The 17,915-nt window shown below is 39.5% G+C and overlaps 1 protein-coding gene across 1 annotated transcript in view; it reads right to left on the reverse strand.

The window, feature by feature from the left end:
* KMT2A (lysine methyltransferase 2A) overlaps positions 1–17,915 on the reverse strand; it is an 85,620-nt gene that overhangs the window by 13,405 nt on the left and 54,300 nt on the right. The window contains exons 13-29 of the mRNA XM_043995296.1: positions 16,748–16,843; positions 16,409–16,529; positions 15,480–15,593; positions 14,938–15,122; positions 13,107–13,280; positions 12,307–12,417; positions 11,936–12,009; positions 10,600–10,793; positions 10,033–10,139; positions 9,267–9,404; positions 7,922–8,080; positions 7,550–7,667; positions 7,346–7,424; positions 7,052–7,212; positions 6,673–6,858; positions 2,189–6,467; positions 1,654–1,734 (exon numbers count right to left, since the gene is read on the reverse strand). Coding sequence (XP_043851231.1) covers positions 1,654–1,734; positions 2,189–6,467; positions 6,673–6,858; positions 7,052–7,212; positions 7,346–7,424; positions 7,550–7,667; positions 7,922–8,080; positions 9,267–9,404; positions 10,033–10,139; positions 10,600–10,793; positions 11,936–12,009; positions 12,307–12,417; positions 13,107–13,280; positions 14,938–15,122; positions 15,480–15,593; positions 16,409–16,529; positions 16,748–16,843 — 6,377 coding nt within the window. The remainder of the gene's footprint in view (positions 1–1,653; positions 1,735–2,188; positions 6,468–6,672; positions 6,859–7,051; positions 7,213–7,345; positions 7,425–7,549; positions 7,668–7,921; positions 8,081–9,266; positions 9,405–10,032; positions 10,140–10,599; positions 10,794–11,935; positions 12,010–12,306; positions 12,418–13,106; positions 13,281–14,937; positions 15,123–15,479; positions 15,594–16,408; positions 16,530–16,747; positions 16,844–17,915) is intronic.

The following is a 17,915-nucleotide window of genomic DNA, read 5'->3' on the forward strand; positions in this document are numbered from 1 at the left end:
GACAAAGTAAAATAAAAAATAGACCTAGTTGAAGGAGATAACCAATAAATTTGCATTTTGCTGAAAGGTATATAAAAAAATTTGACAGTGAGTTTCTCTGATAAAGACCTCACTTTTTAAACATATACTGAATATACAACTGAGTAAAAATTTATAAAAATAAGAGCTTTCCCCATTTGAAAAATGTTAAAAAGATATGAACATGCAGCTTTCAGAAGAAACCAAAGCTATTTATAGCCATGTTAAAAAAAAAAAAAGCTCTATGGGGCAGCTAGGTAGCGCAGTGGATAAAAGCACTAGCCCTGGATTCAGGAGGACCTGAGTTCAAATTTGGCTTCAGACACTTGACACTTACTAGCTGTGACCCTGGGCAAGTCACTTAATCCTCACTGCCCTGCAAAACCAAAAAAACCCCAAACAAACAAAACAAACAAAAAACAAAACAAGCTTTAAATCACTACTGACTAGAGAAATGCAAATTAAGACATCTCTGAGATACCACCTTACATCTATCAGAAATGACAAATGCTGGATTGGATGAAAAAAATGCATTAATGAACTGTGGGTGGAAGTGTGAACTGGTCCAACCATTCTGGAAAACAATTGGGAACTATGCTCAAAGGGCTATAGAACTGTGCATACCCTTGGATCCAACAGATCCAACAATACCATTACAAGGTCTGTATCCCAAAGAGAGCAAAGAAAAAGTAAAAAGATACATACACACACACACACACACACACACACACACACACACACACACACCATTTACAGCAATCTTTTTTTTGTGGTAGTAAAGAACTCAAAATTAAAGAGATGTTCATCAAGTGGGGTTGAACCTGATTGTGATAAAATACTACTATGCTAAAAGAAATGACGAGGGGGTTGTTTCAGAAAAACATCCAAGACCTATATGAACTGATGCAAAGTGAAGTGACAAGAGTTCCCTGTGTACAGTAATAGTAATATTATAATGATGATCAACTGTTAATGATTTGGCTACTCTGATCAATGAACTCATGATGAAAAAATGCTATCTACCTCCAAAGAGAGAACTAATGAACTCTCAGTGCAAACAAGTATAATTTTCTTACTTTTTTGAAATATGGCTAATATGGAAATGTTTTGCATGATTTTACATCTATAACTAATATTATACAGCTTGCCTTCTCAGTGGGTGGGGGGAGAGATTGGAAAGGACAGAGAGAATCTAGAACTCAAAATTTAAAGAATGCTAAAAAAACCAAAACTAAACTAAAAAACCAAAACAAAACAGGATAAATTTTTTAAATGATACAAGCAAGATTCAGGAGGACCTGAGTTCAAATCCAGCCTCAGACACTTGACACTTACTAGCTGTGTGACTCTGGGCGAGTCACTGAACCCTTATTATCCACGCCTCCCCCCCCCACCAAAATTGAATGTAAAAAAATTTTTAAAAGGGGCAGCTAGGTGGTGCAGTGGATAAAGCAATGGCCCTGGAGTCAAGAGGATCTGAGTTCAAATCTGGCCTCAGACACCTGACACGTACTAGCTGTGTGACCCTGGGCAAGTCACTTAACCGCAAATGCTTCACCAAAAACCAAAAACAACAACAAAATGATACAAGCAGAAGACTATCTGATCCTAAACTAAGTCTTCTTTTCAGTTTACCTTGTAGACTGTCCACAATCCTTTTGTGATGACTGATCCATGTTAGTTGTATCCTGAACATCTGACTTTGATACTGGAGTCCTGGAACAGAAGTGTTAGGACTGTTCAAAGAACTTACTGAGAAATATTTAGGTTAAACTAAAAGGCCTAGTTGTATGAAATATACCCAGCAAGATTAGCCAACAGGTGACTCTGTCCTCAAGATGACTCCCCAAATAGAAATAATTATTCCCTGGTAGCTTCAGGCAAAGAAGAACTAAAGCTATCATGAAGTGCTTCAAATCCCAATAAATGACTAAACAGAGATAATGCTTCTACTCAAGAGCCTTAACATCCACTGACGGGATTGAACTTGCTCTTGCAACTGTTGCTGTGATACATTCAAACAATATCAAAAACAAAACAAAAAACCCTAGTCATTTATGATGGGAAAGAACAACAGGAAAACAGGCAAGAGTGGGAAAAATTTTAAATTCGCCTCTGTTCAGAACCTGGCCTCTGATGACCCAATATTACCAACAATGGCTTTTCTTACCCTGTCACTGAGGTCAGGGATGTAGAGTTGGCTTCTGAATCTGGAATGTGTGCTTCAGAGGAACTGGTCCGCATGTGGGAAACCTTGTGCTTCTTACCATTCCCCTTGTCCAAAGGCAGCTGAATTCGTTTGACTTTTGGCCTGGACTTGGTGGGGCCAAGCACTGAGCTGCTTGCTGACTGTTGGCCAGAAGATGGGGAACCCCCAGGAGAGGCTGAGCTAGCATGCATAACTGAGGGTGAAGCCTTGTTCTGCTCTATTCCTGTATTGCTGGGAACATCAACCAGCTGGGGAAAGCTGGACAATTGGCTCCCTGAAGTTGAAGCAACGTCCAACTGGGAGGGGAGAATCCCAGTTTTGCTGGCAAGGAGTTGGGTCATGTGCTGAAGCTGATAGGATCCTTCTGGTTCATTAGATGAAGGGGCAACTGTCATACCCACAGTCTGGGTGGAAGGAAGCACACAAATACTGGATGCAGCTGTCATTGCAGCAGTGGCGGGGGTCTGTGATGTTCCCAGCTGTGGAAACATTCCTGATCCCGGTGGCAATGTCATGGGCTGCTCCTGAAGTCCCAGGCTCTGTTGACTGGCTTTGATTAAGAGGTTGCTTATTGAGCCAATGTCTGGGGCACCAAGCAACCTTGGGCTGGTTAATGTAACTGAGCCCTGCCCCAAGACATGTCCTGGAACGGATCCACCAGTGGTAGGGGCTGTTGTAGCTTGCATGGAAACAACATTAAGAACAGACGAACCTGATGCCAAACCAGATACAGGTCCTGCTGTGAGGTGGCTGGTATCTGGGCCTATTGTTGATGTCCCAACTGTTGAAGCAGCAGCTCCTCCCACATTCTGTGGTAACAAAGGTGCTTGTTCAAAGTACATAATACCAGACTTAGACCTTTTGATGATGTTGGGGACTGTTCGGTGGGAGGTGGTATTTCCAAGTGATCCCAAATCCAATAGACTTGGATGGTTTGAAAGCTGGGAGGGTGTAAAATTAATCAGAGTCATGTTAGAGACCATATCAGAAGGGGCAATAGACGATGAAGTGCTTGAAGGAGCAAGTTTTTTATTCTTTCGAGAGTGCAGGCGAGATATGGGCCTTTTCTTTAGCCCAGGAGGTGGAGTGGTTGCAGTGGTATTGAGGTCCGTCCTCTGATTAGTTTCTGAAACTAAAAGTTGGGGATCTGGAGGAGGCTGGACACCAATTAACAGGCCTGAAGTAGGATTATTCATATTGGGAGGGAAACTACTTTGAGTAGCTGCAGGAAAGGAATGTAAGTGCTGGTGATGAGTCATGGGGAGCAATCCTTTGCTAGAAGGGGGGAACAAAGACTGAGATGATGGCAAACTTGGATTTAGTCCTGTGGCTAAAGTGAGACCACTGCCCATGGGCCCAAGCACTGAAGTATTGGTTTCCATCACACTGGGGGCAGAACTAACTGAGGGGGTCAGCTGTATTTTTTGAGTCACTCCATTTGGAAGGGTTTGGAGAACATAAAGTGGTTGCATATTCTGGTTGACAACAAGTAGTTTTTCGGTGGCTGGTTTCATGTGGGGTGGAGTGGTCTGGACAGCTGCATTTGAAATCTGAGATGGGCCAGGGCTATCTGTAGAACTGGGAACATATTTCTGATTCTGAAGGGGAACAGTAGGAGAAACAGGAACCTGAAGGCTAGGAGTGCTGCTGTTTCTAGTTAAGTCCTGGTTGTTGCCATGTCCTTGTTCCACTGAACCACAGGGAGGGCTAGCAATATGGTCTGCATCCATGTGCCCTTGGATGAAGTGATCTGGGGTCATGTGGCCTTCTGGCGTTGGATCTACTCCTGGACTCAACAGTGCTGAGTCACCTTCGGTTGAGGCCACAGATTTTTCTGTGATTGTCACTCTCTTCTCTCCCGTGTCTGAGATTACCGCCAGTCTGTTTGGGTTCTGGCTGGGGACAGTGGGGCTTCGGGTAGTTAGGACAGAGAGGTCTGAAGGGAGCTCTAAAGGCAACTCAAACTGTTCCTCTGCTGATATAGAGGAAGACACGCTACTGTCCACAGGCTCTGCTGTTGGTAGCTGCTGAGAAAACACTTCAAAGAGACCCATATCTTTCCCACGGTTGCTATCAAGACCCAATCCTTCCCCAAGAGTCAGGAGTTCAGATGAAGATGACTCTGGACTCTCTCCTAAAGCCTGCATGGATGGAGTATTCTTTAATACAAAGTCCATGATATCTGAGGGCAGGATGTTCCCACAGTCATCACTATTGTTGTTGTCAGAATCAGATTTCAGAAGTTCAGTGTTATAAGTATCTAGCAAGTTTTTATCTGAAGGGGTACTTGTGTGGACCCTACGGCCAGATTCCAGTGAGCTGAGCTGGGCCTCCAGGGAATCCTGTCCTTGGGTTTTCACCCTGCTTACAGGATGGCAGTTGTCTATCTTTGGCTCATTAGTTTTATGACCAGTCGAGCCCTTGATGACATGTTCCTTTTCCCCAGAATCTTCAGCACGATCAAGCTTTAAGTTCTCTGTCCCATTTTCTTTTCCATTTCTTTTGGGGATCTGATTGACTTTCCTTGCTGTGGTTGTAACACTAGTATCACTTTCTGTCCCATCATCCACACCATCTAGCTGTGAAATCTTGGGGAGGTCACATTGCTCTTCCTCCCGAAATAAATTATGGGATCCTAATCGTTCCTCCCCACTTGAAGAAATCACTGTCCTGGTGAAGTTATAGTAGTATAAATCATCTTCATCTGAGGTACTTAAATCATCAGCTCCATCCACCTGTCCTTCAGCTGACCTCTTTCCTCGTTTCTTGCCTGAAGAACTGCTAAAGAACGGAATATCTTCCTCCCCATAGGATCTCACTCCATATAGAGGGGTAAGTCCAAAAAACATATTAGAGCGTGCTCGGGCACTACGACGAGGGTATCTCCTCTTGTAGGAACTGTCTTCTTGAGGCTTGGTTCCATCTTGGAGCATCAAGTTTCTCTCCTGGACAGGAAGATCTGGATAGGTGTTACTCTGAGATTCTTGCGATGAAGTATCATTGGGGCTGGGCTGTGCCACAGAGGCATCTCCTGGGCTTTCTGAGGTTGAAGATGATTCTGCCAAAACTGTTGATTCCATTCCTTGAGATGGAGAAACAGGAACAATTTCTTTCAATGTATTTTTGGATGGGCTCTCACTTTCCATTTTCAGTGGTGTCAAGGTTACTTTGACTGTACGTTTCCGAGGTGTCTGTGATTCCTTGGCTGGTCCTTCCAACTGCACAGATGGAGCTTTGCTGCTCCCTGAAATAGGAAGGACCTTATCTCCACTCTTTTCAGAAGAAATATTATTACAAGATCGTTGACTTATATGTTCGGATGTCAAAACCTGATTGACAAACTCTGGCTTTAGGTTTCCTTCCTCAACAGATATTACCTGACCAGCATCTAGAAAAGACTTAATGGAATGTTTCTCTTTGAAAGTGTCTTTGCCAGATTTTTTCCCTTTCTGCCTTCTATCTCTAGAAATAGATGTCACTTGTTCATTTGCAATAGACGATCTGCTGTTCACCCCAGGTGGCTTCAATGCTTTAGTTTCTATGTCTTCACCTGGAGAAAGGTTTTCTGGCTGGGTAGAGTTTGAATGTTGGTCTCTTTCCTTCTTTTGTCCCCTCAAATGAAGTGGCGGAAAGGAAAGGGCCTCTTTGGAAGAAAATGATACTGAAGAAGATTCAACAAAAGTGCCCACTTTACTGACATTTACCTCTCCAGATGCTGTATTATGAACCTGGGGGACCGGTTTAGGATTCCCTGCATAAGCCAGGGTGTGTGTTGATCCCTCAGAGCCCTTGGAATTCAACATTTTGCCCTTCTCTCCTTTCAAGGAGGAGCTTTTAGTTGACAAGTCTGCAGCACTGATATGTTTCATTTCTGAAGGTGGAGGTCCATCCATATGACTTGCTTTAGTCCCAACTGTAACCAATGTCCTTTGAGAACTCGAAGAAGTTGGAGTACTTTGACTCAAAGTATTTGGGGTGCTTGGATTCAATGACCCTAGAAAATGGTCAATTGTTTTTATACTTGAATCATGATCAGTGGAGGTACCAATGCTGGAGATAGAGGACACACTGTGACGGGAATAAGCACTCCCAGCTCTCATTGGGGACATTATCCGGAATTTGGACCGCTGGGGTGACAGAGAGGAAGTGCTGTGACGTCTGGATCCAATGCTTCGAAGCCCAGAAGAGAGTAAGGGGTCTCCCACTGTGACTATCTCATGGGTAGTTGGGGTAGGACTTCCTAAATGAGAGAAAACAAAGTCTACAATAGCAAAAAAAATACACAATATCCACTGGTCTCAAATATCTACATATAACTTAGTAAAATTTATAAAACTAGAAAAATTAATCACAACAGCATTGACTGAAAATAAAATAAACTAAATAAAATTGGGAATTCTTATTCATGAATCAAGGAGGTTATTTAACTAATAAAAGCCCTTTACCAGCAGAAGGCAATGGACGACAACCAGGGGATCTCTGTGTTGGAGAATAGCTGGGCATTCGGATTCTGGGGACTTTTGAGATGACATGATAGAAACAGGAACTGGAGGTATGTGAGTGAGAAGGTCGATCTGGGGATGGAGGATTTCTAATTTCGGCTGTATTGCGAATTTCTCTCGGTGGAATTTCTGTTGTAGAAAAAAATTTCATTAAAAAGGTAGGTTCTAGTTAAGACATCAAGCTGATGACTGAGTAAAAGCAAGCAGTGAAAATGCTGGATTAGAGACAAGTAAGATATCCTGGATGTTCAACTTCTCATTCTCCTCCTAAAACACTCCTTCCAAGTATTCAACTTAAATTCCAGCTTGATAAGAGACTCACCTGTGAGAGAGGTAGGACTATGAGCAATGGTCCTATTTTCATCATGTTCAACGGTACTGTTGATATCTGGCTCTACAACTGGAGGACGGCATTCCACTATCTTGCATGTATACACACAGCGCTTTCGGGCATCTGTGGTGCTCCAATACACCCTAGAACATCTGTAAAAGAGGTTTTTTAAAAGTACCTTAAGCATGGGTAAGGCACCAGGAAACTATTTGTCAAAACCTCATATAAAGAGGCCCTGACTCTTCAACTGACAAAATTTGTTACTATCTTATAGGTTTTACTTACTGATATCCAATAGGAAAAAGCTTATCTTCACAGTCAGAGAGATCATTTAGAATTCCTAAACAGTCAATTGTCATTGAGCCTGGTCGAACAAAGGAGAAATGATGAGAAGAGAGAATATGAAGAAGGTTCTTTACATCAACTTCAAAGACAGGAAAAGATTCCCACAAATGTGTCATCTCTCTATTACCTATATTCAGGTCTTACCAATCATCATGTGGATATTTTCTGGTTCTAGGCCACTGAGAAATTTCCTTCTCAAGCTGATGCCTTCAAAGTCTACAAATACTCTTCTAAGAACTTCAAATCCATTCTCGGGAACCACCTTAAAACAAGAAAGCAAGGGAGTTGTTAAAATACTACAGTTTTATCTCATAGGATATGTTCATCATTTAGCTTATTCCAGACTCAAAGAGCTTCAATACTTCTAATAAGAAGAGAGGTTAGGGCAATAAAAATGCTCACAGGAACTGACTCTTCAGGAGAACAAAATGAAGTTTCCAATTCTGCCAATTTTTAGCCAGCATGTTTTCCCCCAAGTTCCGGATAATTTAAAAAGCAACCCAATATACCCCATACCTCTCCTTTGATCAAATCCCGATGTCGTTGGCAATAAACTTTTTTATCATCCAGAAAGACACAATTCTTGGCTCGGGAACACATGAAGTGATAGTTGCTAGTGCAGGATGTGAGGCAGCAACCTACAGTGGCCCCCGGCTTTTGGCAGTACTCACATCTCTAAAAATCAAAGTGGAACAAAAGCTCTATTCAAGTTATTTAAATCTTTTGTGCCTTTCCCTTAGCAAAGTTACCCCATCCTGAACCCCCCACAACTCAGGAAATTTACTGCTTTTCTGTGGTTACACATAGATATCAAAAGTATCATAAACATACTATATCTTTTCCCAATTTTTGCACAAGGACCCACAACCTATTAGGTTTAAATATCACCATTCGAATTAGAACCTGGGCTTCCTTCTAGAGCAGTGAGTTAAAAAGGGAGACCTCCTAGATCAATGCTTAGGACATCCTCCAGTGGATAGAAGGCCATTTAATCCAAAAAGGGTCTATGAGTCCAGATCTCCTGCAAAGATCATACTGTTTGAATTACTTAGCAATCCTTTGACAAGAAACATAAAATGCCTAAGTATCTAATTTATAAAAATTAGATATTTTCATTATGATTCTCAAAGCCATATATTAACTGACCCTCCATAGATTATTATCCAGGCAAGTTATACATTGTTTTGCTTAATATCACCCTACCACACCACTCAAATACACTTGATTTTTCTTCTACATAAGCCATTTTTCCATTTTTTGGGGGGATGATGATCCTCCAGCTAAGAATTCAGTTCTTTTATGAAAATTTATCTGGTTATACTCATTTGGTGTTGGTTTCTGCATCATTTTCACATTCTCATTATACTTTTTTTTTGGGGGGGGAAAGCAATTGGGGTTAAGTGACTTGCCAAGGGTCACACAGTATTAAGTGTCTGAGGCCAGATTTGAACTCAGGCCCTCCTGAATCCAGGGCTGGTACTCTATCTACTATGCCACCTAGCTGGCCCCACTCACTATACTTATGAAATCTGTACTATGTTAATTTACAATTGTGTTCATGTGTTTACTTAGTGCCTGGCACACAAAAGATGCTTAATAAATGTCAAATGATTAGTTTTTCATTTTAATAAGTTTTTACTACCTCTGTAGTTGTATTTTAGGTATCTCAAGGATAGAGACCTTTTCATTTCTTTTATCTCTCCACCCCAGAGACCAATACAGGGCTCTGAAGGGACTCAACATATATTACTGACTGAACATATAAAGCTATTGGTGTAACAGCAGTTTACTAAAGAAAACAGAACTTTAGAAAACTATAAAGGAATCTCTTTACACAAAACTCCACTCCCCAAAGACTCACCAATTGTTTGCCTCTGATCACAGCCATGTGCACATTCTTTAGCGATCCATCGTCATCTTCAAACACCTCTGCTGACCACAAAGCACAGTTCACATGGGTCCACTCATTCTGACCAATGTAGAGCAAGCGGCCAGCATCCTATGGGATGTGTGAAATTATTTTTTCATGACAAAGAACCCAATTCCAGAAAGGCCTTTTTTTTGCCACTGATTTTCAACTTTGTCAAAATAACCTCAGGAAATCAATTGCCTTTTAGTTTAGAAACTCAAATAAAATCATAATGTGATATTAAGGAGCACCAATTTCCAATCTTTTATATCAGGGCCAAAATCTAGAATTCAAACAAATAAAATGGATATGCCTACTCTCTGAGGAAGTGATCATGTCCAAATGATGTTAATTTTATTTTTAATAATAAGTTTACATAATTGAAACCAGGCTAATACACCAATATGGACCATATTACATTGGCCAGTCACACAAACCTGTGTTAGTTATAAGCTATTATACCACATCATTTGTATTTCACAAAATCTTATCAGTGTGCCTTTCAACAGCATAGCAAGAGGGTGAAACTAAGACCAGTCACTTTAGCATTTAATTTGAACAAACTGCCAGGAAAGTCCCAAGGGAAAACTTCTATACTCTTAAGTGCCAAATTCACATAAAATATACAGAAATCCCCAAGATCAAAATTAATTACAAAGGGCAAACATATTCTAACTAGGTGCCTGCTAAATAGAATATTAGGATGCAAAGTACTTACATTAGCATTATCATCACCATACATCAAGCATAATGCACATTGTCGATTATCTTCTACGCCTGGGGGTGGGTTCAGCTCAGGACTGTCCTCCCGGCTCCGGTCTGTATCTTGGGCCCCCAAAGAAAGATATGCAAGTTATGTTTGGCAAGGCAGAGAGTATGAGTTTTAAGAAAGAAAGATTTTGTTTTGTTTTAATTCCAGCTTAAGTAATGTCCTTTAGCCCCCATAAAAAGCAATGGGTAGACATGAAAATAGTAGTACTACAAGACTTGTGACAACTCCTTGGATAACCTTTAAATGAGAAGATAACGAAGTTGCTATTATTATTTGTATGTGTGAGGCAAGTGGGGTTAAGTGACTTGCCCAGGGTCACACAGCTAGTAAATGTCAAGTGTCTGAGGCTAGATTTGAACTCAGGTTCTCCTGAATCCAGGGCCGGTGCTTTATCCACTGAGCCATCTAGCTGCTCCCAAAGTTGCTAGCCTTAAGAATGGCTCAAGAATTACACACACACACACACACACACACACACAGAGTGAGGAAATAAGATAGTTTCTGGTTTCTTACTTAAGATTGGTGGTGTAGGAGGATGCAGAGGAATTGGTGAGTCTGGTTCTCCAGGGCCTTTTGGTTTAGGAGCTGGAATGATTTTCTTCATCAAAGGAGGTTGCTCAGTGTGGCTGTTCTCTTCTCTTTCTTGCCACTGAGCATAGTTATGGTCAAGTGAAGGTGGTAGCACTGCATTTGGCAACATTCCACTGCTGAAAACACAAATTCAATTATATTTAACAAGGATTTACTAGGTACTTTATATGGTGTAATATAAGGCAAAACAAGACTCAAATATAATTTGTCATGGATCCCTTGCAAAATACCATAATTTGTCCCCCAGAAGGGGTGATGGAGAACAAGTGCTTAAAATACAAAAATCAAAGGTATCTAGAATTTCATTATTGACTATTTCTCTCTAAACAATTTCCTTGTTTCATTAATATTAAGACCCTTGCTATTTTATAATCCTAAACCAAATGGCAGGCCTATCTTGAATACACATTTTTCCAAGTAAAAGTTTAGATAGCTGGATATGGGAAATTAGGACACTAACAGAAATAAGGTCAGCAGAACTCCATTATAATGTGACTTATCCAAAAGATGCAATTATATCAGAAGTCAGATTTAATTCCCTAAATTAGAGGGTTATTTTATGGGGGCTAGGATTAGACCTATTATTTCATTTATTTAGGAAATTCTCAATGAGGAATTTCCTCTACAAATGCAGATCTATACTTCCTCTGTAACAAAAATATTAGGAGGAGCAAGTGATGCAGCAGATAGAGCACTAGGACAGTCGTCAGGAAAAACAGTTCAAATGCAGCCTCAGATTCTTGCTAGCTGTGTGACCCTGTGATACTTAACCTCTATCTGTCTCACTTTCCTCAATTATAATAACAACAGCACATCTTTCACAGGTTTGTTGAGGATCACATCAAAGGAGATAATATTTATAAAAAGTGCTTAGCACAATGCTTGGCATATAGTAGGTGCTATATAAAAATGCTTATTCTCTTCCCGTTCCCTTCCTTTAGAGAGTTGCCTGGGTCACTGAGAGGTCCAGCTCTTTATGCACTATGCCATACTGCCTCTCATAGTTTCTGCACACAGAAACTAAAGACTGACAAACTATAGGCTATACCACATAGGTAATTATTCTGATTATTCTGCAACATTAGACTTTTAAAGGTATTCTAATGTATTTAGGTTTTTAACAAAACCTAGACTAAAAGAGTCTTTATTGAAGTCTGAGCAGTCATTTTTTAAAGGAATAGGATTTCTCTATCACTTCTAGTTCAGGAAATTGACAAATTTAAGAAAATTATTGCTGATGGATGCTAAAGTTACTTACTTGCTTGTAACTTTATTTGGTTCCCAAAACCTGGACTTTTTGACACTGAACCAAGGGAAAACACGTTCCATTTGCTGAATAAAACAGGCAAGAATTAACACAATTAGACAACTTTACCCTAAATTATTTCACCAGGAAGGAACTTCAGGCCCTAAAGAAAGATCCATCAATTCTGACAACCTAACCAGAAGTTCAAAACTCACCCTGCCACACTCCCATACCCAGAAAAACCAAAGGATGCTTAAATATATATGGACTAGTGTAAAAATCAAATCTTCCAATGATGGAACAAGAGGTGAAGAGAGAACAGGTTCATTCTTTTTATGGGGGATAATCACATAAATTTTTTAAAATAAAAAACTGTCACTCACCCGAATGAAGAAGGACTTGACCATGCTATTAGCTTTTTTAATCTCTGGCTGCCCTCCATCTGAATTGATAGCTGCTTGAATTATCTTCACGATATCATCACTGAATTCCAACTGCATTGAAAATACATAATAAATATACATACACACATAAAAATATATATGCCAAAAGTAGAATATTTTCCTTCCTTATTTAAATATCCAGCACATGTGCAATTCTTAAAAAACAAAACAAAACAAAAAAACTAACTCATATCCTATTTAAATACTGTGTAACATCACTCTGGCTAGAGACTTTGGGAACCAACTAACAATCAATTCATTCTATCCAGAGGTGTTTCACAAAGTACTACCCAAACAAGTTCATAAATCATAAAAAGTTTTTAACATGATGTACAAATAATTAGACATAAATATGAACTATTAAATGTTAAATAATTACTCTGAGCAAAATTTTAAAAATTTCTTGCCCTAAAATTTAAAAAGCATCTGTAAAAGAGGAGCTTAAAAGATTGGTCCGTTATCTAGAACTGGTCCCATAGGGATAAACTAAGTTCATACTACTGTTTTTTCTTCCCATAAATACTTTCTAGGAATTTTGAGTGTTCTTTTGAATATGAATTCATTTCCAGAAAAGTCAGGTGAAAGACAAACAAACCTACCTTTTTCTAGTCCGTTTTCTGAAATACAAAACTGAATTACCCCAAAGTTTTAAGCATTTATTACAAGACAAAACGATACATTTCAAAATAAAATTAAAATTATCATTTGATTTTTTTCTTAACTATGCTCTAAAGACATACCACAGAGGTGTAACCTCCTTGGTCCATTTTCTTCTTTACTCCTTCCAGGTCCAAAGGCTGCTGTTCTTCCTGCTTGCTAACCTCAGTCAGAATAGGTGGATCAGGTCCTTCTGGGGAGCTTCGGGAAGGTATACTCTCCTCCGTTTCTGGATTTAAGTCAGGGGGTTTGGCAGCCTATATCCAGGAAAGATGTACAGATGATGCACTACTTTCAATCAGTCACTGAGCATCTGGTCTCCAAACTCTGTCTAGTTAGAACTGGAAATAAAGAACCATGGTCTCTCTGGCTTCTAAAATATAAACTTCTGTGTTCATCTTTTTTAATAACCTGGATCTAACTTTCCAGGCTTAATGAACTTTACCTCCTCATGCATTCTAAATTATGATCAACCTGGACTGCTTATTGTTAGTCATACATAATACAGTATGTACTCCAATATATAGTCCAACTCCTTTCTTTATTTATACTTTTGCACAGGATAATCTTTGCCCCACAGGATCCCTAGCTTCCTTCAAAGATCTTCTCTAAGTGCTACTTCCTACCCAAGACCTATCCTGATTCCTCCAGTTGCTGGTGCTGTCCCTTCTAGTAATTATTATGTACTTACTTTTTCTATGTACATGTTGCTTCCTGAAATAGAACGTAAGCTTCTTGAGAAAAGCAATGCTTTTACTTTTGCCCTTCTATTTCTAGTAACTAGCTTGGTGCCTGGTACACAGTGGAGGCTTAATAAATATTTGTTGATGAATGTATTCAGATCATGGTGCACAAAAGTAAGGAGGAAGTGAGCAATCTAGCCCCTACACAACTGCTAAAGTGGCTTTCCTATAATTGAGGTCTGACCATGTCAACTCTCTACTTAATAAATTTCATGATTCCTTATTACCTGTAGGATCAAACATAAACTATTTGGCATTTAAGTTCTTTAAAACCTGGCCCCTTCCTATTCCTGCAGACTTAGACATTACTTTCCTGTATAAAATCTAGATTATGGCTAAACTGTACTGTTTGTGGTTTCTCATACACAGTACTTCCACATTCATGCCTTTATACTACTGGTTGTCTCCCATGCTATGCTTCTCCCCCCCCCCAATCTCCAAATCTTAGAATTCCGGGTTTTTTTCCAAGTCTCAGCTTAAACACAACCTACTACAGCAAGGCCTGTTTTAGCACAGAGTTAGCATTTAATAAATAAATACTTATGGATTGATTGAGGGGCTATGTTTTATTTAATCTTTTCATCTTCTCCAATTCCTACTCCAGTATTTGGTATACACTAGATGCTCAATTAACTGAACCGTAGAACTCCCTACCACTCCTCCCATCCTCCAAGTTAGCTTTTGAACTTTCCCAAATCCAATCTGAAGAGTAATATTCTGTACTCAGAACTGCTTAGCAAAATTTTTTCTGAGGATGGTAATCTGCAGCTTTCTCCTAAAAAAGTAAAGCACCACTAAAAGATCACAGGGCAATCAAGAAATATAGTAAGAGCTATATGAGTAGTGAGTAATTTCTTCATTAATATAGATTATGCTTCCTTTTAACTGTCTCTAAAATTCACCTGTAAAATTACAAAGGATTTAGGAATCTCTAAAAATTTTAATGTTTTACTTCAAAGTCTTCCTGTAAATCATTAAACTCTCTCTTATGCAGAAAGCAGCAATAAGCCCCCCAAAACTCTTATCTCAATATCCTAATGTATTTTTTATCAAATTATCTTTGAAAAAAGAGACTGTCTCATAATTCTTTTCATCCTCAAAACAAACTGTAAGTGATAACTGACAAATAACTATGCAGAGCTCAATCAGGTATAGGGAATTTTAGACCCACCTGTCTATAGCGCAGTAAGTGGCTGGTGGTTCGAGAATTCAACAATGCCGTCAAAACCTGCTTCAAAGAAATCTGGAGTTCTTTTTCTAAAGCCAACCTCCACTCGGCAGGATGCCGCACTGTGCAGTTCACACAGGTATAGGCCACACTCTCAGGCAGGTTGGAGAGGATCTCATACATTTCATCTAGAGACAAAAATATCTAATGAAGCCTGTTCATAGGAAAGAGGAGACTATTCTGCTATCTCCCACATGTCTTGATTCCCCATACCTCCCACTCTATTTTTCCACTAGAGCAGGTGGAGATGACAATAGTCTTGGTACTTCTTGGGATCCAAAGGAGCTGGTTTCCATGTGATTTACAAAATGGCTGTTACTAATTGGCACCAACACAGGCCTGGAAGATTAACTACATAATCTATAAAAGGTAATCACTCGAGCTTTAAAAAATTATGGGGCAAGATGAATGAAGCTGAAATAGGCCTGGCCATGCTGGGAAGATGGAAGTTTAGGTAAACTATTCAGAGGTCCCATTCTCTATACCTGAAAGGTTTTCACACTTGGAGTGAACCCATCGATCACATTTCCCACACTGCATCATCTTGCTCTCATAGTCGTCATCATCGTAACACTTGTCACAAAGTGGGCAGAAGTTTCCTAAAAGCAAAACAATACTTTTTTTTTTTTTGCAGGGCAATTGGGGTTAAGTGACTTGCCCAGGGTCACACAACTAGTAAGTGTCAAGTGTCTGAGGCTGGATTTGAACTCAGGTCCTCCTGAATCCAGGGCCAGTGTTTTATCCACTGTGCCACCTAGCTGCCCCCCAAAACAATACTTTCTAATAAAGTCCTCAAGCTTTATTTGGAAGTCAAAAACAAAGCCTGATTCAAGTCACTATATTCTTCCAGAATCACTCAAATATCAATATGCTTTTATTGGTGAACTTCCAGAGCTGTTATATTTGTATCATTAATTATTTCTCTGTTAAATTATGTACAAATGTACAGAGTAGTTAAATTAGGTGGCTTAAAGAAGGGGAAGAGAGAGCAAAGTAAATAAAATTAAAATTGGGAGAAAAGGAGGAAGTATAGCTCAACAATCCTAGACAAGATGTGCCGTCTGAAAAAAAAAAAGGGAAGGGAGGAAGGGAGGTTATACTTAGTATGAGAATATACCCTAATTACTTTTACTTTTCACCTGTTTGCACTACAATGAGCATTTTTGCAAAAAAGTATCCCTGCCTCAACACTTTAAACAAAACTTTCTATAACTATATTACCATATTCAACTGCAAGGAAAAGACCAAGGATTTGGAAAATGCTTCAAAGTGATATGTATATCCCAGACAACATCTAACTACCTCCTAGACACTTTTAAAACTCTGCTAAAATGATGCTCTTATTATAATTAAAGATACCTTGTAAGCAATACTTGAATACAATTAATAAAATACAGATTGTGGATTCTTTTACCTTTAGCAAAGAGTTTGGCACAATCATGGCACAGTGAAAAATCATGAGACCACTGTGCATCCCACCCTTTGCCTGGAGTTGTAGATCCACAGCTCTTGCATCGAACACACTTGGTACAGATCTGGAAAAGAGATAAACTTTCTTTTTTTCTTAAAATAAAATTCTGTCAACATCTTTTGTTTTATATCACTTACATTTCCCACCATATCTCTCTCATCATCCCTTTCTTCCCAATTATCTCTAAGAAGTAGTAATTCAGACTTCGCCTGAATTAGCAGTAATGGAAGCTCAACAGACTCAAGAGTTAGAGCTCTCTTTGGAATAGTGCAACAAACTCACCCAAACTTTCTTTTTCTTGGTGGGCTTGGTTGGGTAGTTTGGTCCCAGGCACTCAGGGTGATAGCTGTTTCGGCACTTATTACACTCCAGCAGCTGCTGCAGAATTGGAAAATGCAAGAGCCATGAGACAGATTTTACCCACCCCTGAAACCATAGCACTACTCTTTTCCCCATTTACTGTTTCTCTTTAAGATTAAGGTAGAAGGACACTGTAGATTAATTTCCCCCATATATTATTCACCCTCAGTTACAGCAGAGATTTATCTTTAATTATAGCCAATCAGAATTTAAGGATATTTCCTGAATATCTTATCTATACCAAAGCTTCTTAAACTGTGAGTTGTGACCCCACATGGGGTAACTGAATGTGGGATGTCCAAAAAATTTGTCAGTAAATGTTTGATTTTATATACCTACATACCAGGAGGTCGCACGAAAATTTCTCAGGTGAAAAGAGGTATTGAGTAGAAAAACTTTAAGAAGTCCAGATCTATACCATTAATTTTCTCCTAGGTGGCAAAATTTTTAGCAAAAAAGAACCTAAAGGGGGCAGCTAGGCGGTGCAGTGGATAAAGCACCAGCCCTGGATTCAGGAGTACCTGAGTTCAAATCCGGCCTCGGACACTTGACACTTACTAGCTGTGTGACCCTGGGCAAGTCACTTAACCCCCATTGCCCCACCCAAAAAAAAAAAAAAAGGACCTAAAGATCCTCTAAAGGCAGCTAATGGCAAGTAGATAGAGAACTAGGCCTGGAATCAGGAAAACCTGAGTTCAAATCCAGCCCCAGGCACTTACAAGCTGTGTGACCCATGACAAATCATTTAACCTGCCTGTCAGTTTCCTCACTTGTAAAATGGGGGTAATAACAGAATCCATCTCACAAGGTTATCAAGATCAAATGAAATATTTGTAAAAAGTGCTTAGCCCAGTGCTTGGCACACAGATACTATATAAATGTTCATTCCCTTTCCCCTCCCCTTAAGGTGCCTAGGAAGGTAAAGGATGTAAATACCTAAATGTCCAAAAGATAACTGAAATATCATACTTAACATAAATACATTCCTTTTAAATAGTTTCCCTTCTTCCTCTCTGCTATTAGGGTTGTTTCTGAAGAAAATATTTCCAGAACAAAATATGTGCTCAAATATTGGAGAATGGCTAAATAA

Source organism: Dromiciops gliroides, chromosome 3 (genome assembly GCF_019393635.1).
Source record: "Dromiciops gliroides isolate mDroGli1 chromosome 3, mDroGli1.pri, whole genome shotgun sequence".
In the NCBI taxonomy this organism is placed as follows: domain Eukaryota; kingdom Metazoa; phylum Chordata; class Mammalia; order Microbiotheria; family Microbiotheriidae; genus Dromiciops; species Dromiciops gliroides.